Genomic DNA, 4,169 nt, shown 5'->3' with positions numbered 1-4,169 from the left:
CACACACACACACAGACAAACACACACACACACACACACAGACAAACACACACACACAGACACACACACACACACACAGACAAACAAACACAAACAAACACAAACACAGACACACACACACACATACAAACACACAAACACTGAGGTGTCACTTGGAGGTTTGCTGCCTGCTTTACTTCCACGAGTTCACACAGTACTCCCACTTGTGGACACAGTATGTCCACCGCTGGACACAGTATGTCCACCGCTGGACACAGTATGTCCACCGGTGGACACAGTACTTCCACCTGTGGACACAGTATAGAAGCGGATCAAGACAGACAGCCGCCCCTCTCCCTTAATCTCAGGTGACACAGTAAATCTCAGCAGTGCAGATGAAATTTAAATTAAGATTTCTTGCCTCTCGTGTTTTCAGAGCCATATTCCACCCTTATCACCCATCAGGTTATAATATGAATCCTCTCAAGTAATCGCAGCATTACAGTGCTGGGCTACATGTGATCATATCATGTCTATCATATTTACATATAATCGCAGTATTACAGCATTCTCCCAATGAGAAACTGATGTCATAGTTCTCATGTCTGAATCAATGACTCATGCCAAAGATCACTATGTGCTTTTCAATTCATCACAAAAGCCAAACATCCTCTGGGTCCTGCTTCCGCAGATGCTTAGAACATCTTAAAGTTCATATTTGTTTTACCTTTCTGGGATAATTAGGCTATCACTATATTCATTTTGTCTCCATCACCCCTGCACTAACAATTCATTTATTGAACAACAATTAAAACGGTGAGCTCTAATAGAAAGTGCATAACAAAAAATTAATCTAATAGGTCTGCCTAGGTCAAGCTCAATCACAAGTCTGATAATACACAGAAATATTACAATAACCTGCCATGCTCAACCTCTCAGAGGCTGAAGGTTTCAGATCAAATCAAAAGATCAGCGCCTCAAAGTAAAAGATCCCTTTGAAATGAAAAGCTACCCAATCCCACCTGCTGGGGTATCTGATGGCGTAAGACGCAGCCAGGTATCCTCCCAGGTTGTGTCCCAGCAGGATCATGGAGTCCAGACCCACTTCAGCCCTCCACTGCTCTATAGACTCCACAAACTGGTCCTCTGCCCCCTGGGCGTCTGTGCAGAAGCGCGGCCGGCTGCTCCGTCCGAAGCCCAGCAGGTCCACGGCCCAGATGGGCCGGCGCTGGGACAGAGCATCCAGGTTCTGAGCCCAGAGGCCCACGCCTCCTCCGAACCCATGAAGCAGAACCATGGGGGTTCTGTCTTTGACACGGTCACTGCAAAACGTCAGAGTCCACAGCTGGTTGCCGTTAGCGATGGGGATGTATTGTTTGGAGAAAGTGCTTTCTACAACTAAAAAGAAAGTGAAGAGCAATGAAAGAGAGGAACGTAGAACTAACAAAGGCTAATTTGTGATTGCTTGTCATTATTTTCATAGAATAAACTGATGTGACACGCCCTCTTCACAGCTGGACCAATCTAGTAGGAAGTTAGTGATTGTATGGCGATGGTGGATCTATAATATACTATATAAAATACTACAATCATTGCTCTCTTCAGCGCTAGATGGAAACTAAAAGAAGTTTAGAGAAGCTGTCCATACATAGCAGCATCCTGTCCTCTGCAGCCTGGAGCTGGAGGCTAGAGGTGGGACACCATGACGGCAGCCAGCTGGGGATCCAGAACCACCTACACACACACACACACACACACACATGTCTTTACACAAATACTGAGGAATACAACGTTGATTTTGACAGTATATCAAATGAAGCATCTAGCAGCCTGAGTACTGAAAGTTAGCATGGATGCTATTTCAGAGCGTCCCATCTGCTCAGTGTGGTGTGGTGGATCAAGGGAAAGCAGAGAGGACTCTAGGCTTGCTGTGTTGATGCAGTGGGCTCTCCACTAGAGATAGAAGGTAAGTCAAATAGCGGACGCTATTTCCAACAGAAGGTTCTTTTTCATGTAAGTTCATCAGACTGTGAAGCCTCTGTGTGACCGTGTGTGGAGATGTTAATATGCTACAGGGAGAGCAGAAGGCCAGCAGAGCCCAACGCTCCACACACACACAACTCCATGTTATCCAGTCATATGGTATCCCCTATGCTTCACACACACTGTATCATCTTCATCATCATCACAACGTCCCAGACCCTGACTGGAGCTCTGCCCTACCTGCACCATCATGTACAGTAAGTTAAAGCCAAAGGAGCATTCATCAGAGTTAATATGTAGTTAAAGTGCCCATATTATATTATTTGTGTTTCTGGTGCTTCCACATCTATACAAACTACTGCGTACACAAAAACTATGTAAACCTATTCTGGTACAACCTCAATATACAACTATTAACCTGAAAATGAGCAGAATATGGGCGCTTTAAGTCATTAGTGTGTATTGGCTTATCTGATGTAAGAGGATTGCTGTTAATGTGCAGACTCATGTCTATGGTTCAGACCAGATGAGAAGTGGTTCTAATATTTAGTCTACCCCGGAGTAGGCCTGCATGGTTAATTGTTATAAAATAGCGATCACGGTTTAAATTTTTAAATAACTTTTCTTTTTACGAGCCGACTGCATCCACGTGCTGCTACTCGTTAAACAGAGACTGCAGAATGAGTTGCTCTCCCTTCTCTGTGTCTCCAGGGTGCCGGTGACGCCCAGGGTGCTGTAGGTGCTGTAAGTTTGTCATGGGCCAACAAAATCATGGCAGAGAATTGTGGTATCAATTCTAGGCAAAAGAATCGTGATTCATATTTTTCCCCAAGTTTTACCCCAGAGGGCAACTTGCCCTATAACTGTGTTGCTAAGCCCCCCCCCCCCCCCCCCCCCCCCCCCCCCCCCCCCCCCCAGGACTAACTGGCGAACAGAGTTTCTCCTCCCTTGTCCACTATAAAGACATGGATACACACATGTATTAGGAAATATATAACCGTGATGATTCCACCAGAATGATAATTTATGTCTGGTATGGTTTTTTCTCACATAAAAAACTGAGTTGAGCCCGTCAGAACCAGATTACCTGAGGGTGGGGTCCATGTAGCCCCCCACACTGCTGACAACAGACATCACTCTCTGAACCAACCTGCAGTCGATGGAACAGAAAGACAGGCAGTGGTTACAGAAGCTCTCTCTCTCTCTCTCTCTGGAGGAAGTGTTTCAGATGCTTTACTTCAGTAAAGTTACTGTAAAAATACTCTGTTATAGTAAAAAACCTGCATTGAAAATGTTCCTTAAGTAAAAGTATGTAAGTATCATCAGGAAAATGTAGTTAAAGTATTACAAGTATTTTTTAGAGAGAGCAAAGGGTCCAATCAGCTGGGTTTATTGACATCATGTGACATCTTGATGTTACTAGTTACATCAAGTAACTAGTAACTAAAGTAACTAGTAACTACAGCTGTCAGATGAATGAAGTGGAGTAACTTAAGTAACTAGTAACTAAAGTAACTAGTAACTACAGCTGCCAGATGAATGAAGTGGAGAAACTTAAGTAACTAGTAACTAAAGTAACTAGTAACTACAGCTGTCAGATGAATGAAGTGGAGTAACTAAAGTAACTAGTAACTAAATTAACTAGTAACTAAATTAACTAGTAACTAAATTAACTAGTAACTACAGCTGTCAGATGAATGAAGTGGAGTAACTTAAGTAACTAGTAACTAAAGTAACTAGTAACTAAAGTAACTAGTAACTACAGCAGTCAGATGAATGAAGTGGAGTAACTTAAGTAACTAGTAACTAAAGTAACAAGTAACTAAATTAACTAGTAACTAAAGTAACTAGTAACTAGAGCTGTCAGATGAATGAAGTGGAGTAACTTAAGTAACTAGTAACTAAAGTAACTAGTAACTACAGCTGTCAGATGAATGAAGTGGAGTAACTTAAGTAACTAGTAACTAAAGTAACTAGTAACTAGTAACTACAGCAGTCAGATGAATGAAGTGGAGTAACTAAAGTAAGTCAAATAACTAGTAACTAAAGTAACTATTAACTACAGCTGTCAGATGAATGAAGTGGAGTAACTTAAGTAACCAGTGACTAAAGTAACTATTAACTAAAGTAACTAGTAACTACAGCTGTCAGATGAAAGAAGTGGAGTAACTTAAGTAACTAGAAACTAAATTAACTAGTAACTAAAG

General features: G+C 42.1%; 1 protein-coding gene across 1 annotated transcript in view; it reads right to left on the bottom strand.

Annotated features, from left to right (window-relative positions):
- abhd5a (abhydrolase domain containing 5a) overlaps positions 1-4,169 on the bottom strand; it is a 13,958-nt gene that overhangs the window by 8,116 nt on the left and 1,673 nt on the right. The window contains exons 2-4 of the mRNA XM_034874001.1: positions 3,050-3,112; positions 1,628-1,713; positions 1,002-1,377 (exon numbers count right to left, since the gene is read on the bottom strand). Of these exons, the coding sequence (XP_034729892.1) occupies positions 1,002-1,377; positions 1,628-1,713; positions 3,050-3,112 (525 nt within the window). The remainder of the gene's footprint in view (positions 1-1,001; positions 1,378-1,627; positions 1,714-3,049; positions 3,113-4,169) is intronic.

Source organism: Etheostoma cragini, chromosome 6 (assembly GCF_013103735.1).
Source record: "Etheostoma cragini isolate CJK2018 chromosome 6, CSU_Ecrag_1.0, whole genome shotgun sequence".
Lineage (NCBI taxonomy): Eukaryota > Metazoa > Chordata > Actinopteri > Perciformes > Percidae > Etheostoma > Etheostoma cragini.
The sequence above is the reverse complement of the archived record's forward strand: the minus strand, read 5'-3'. Positions and strand labels throughout refer to the sequence as shown.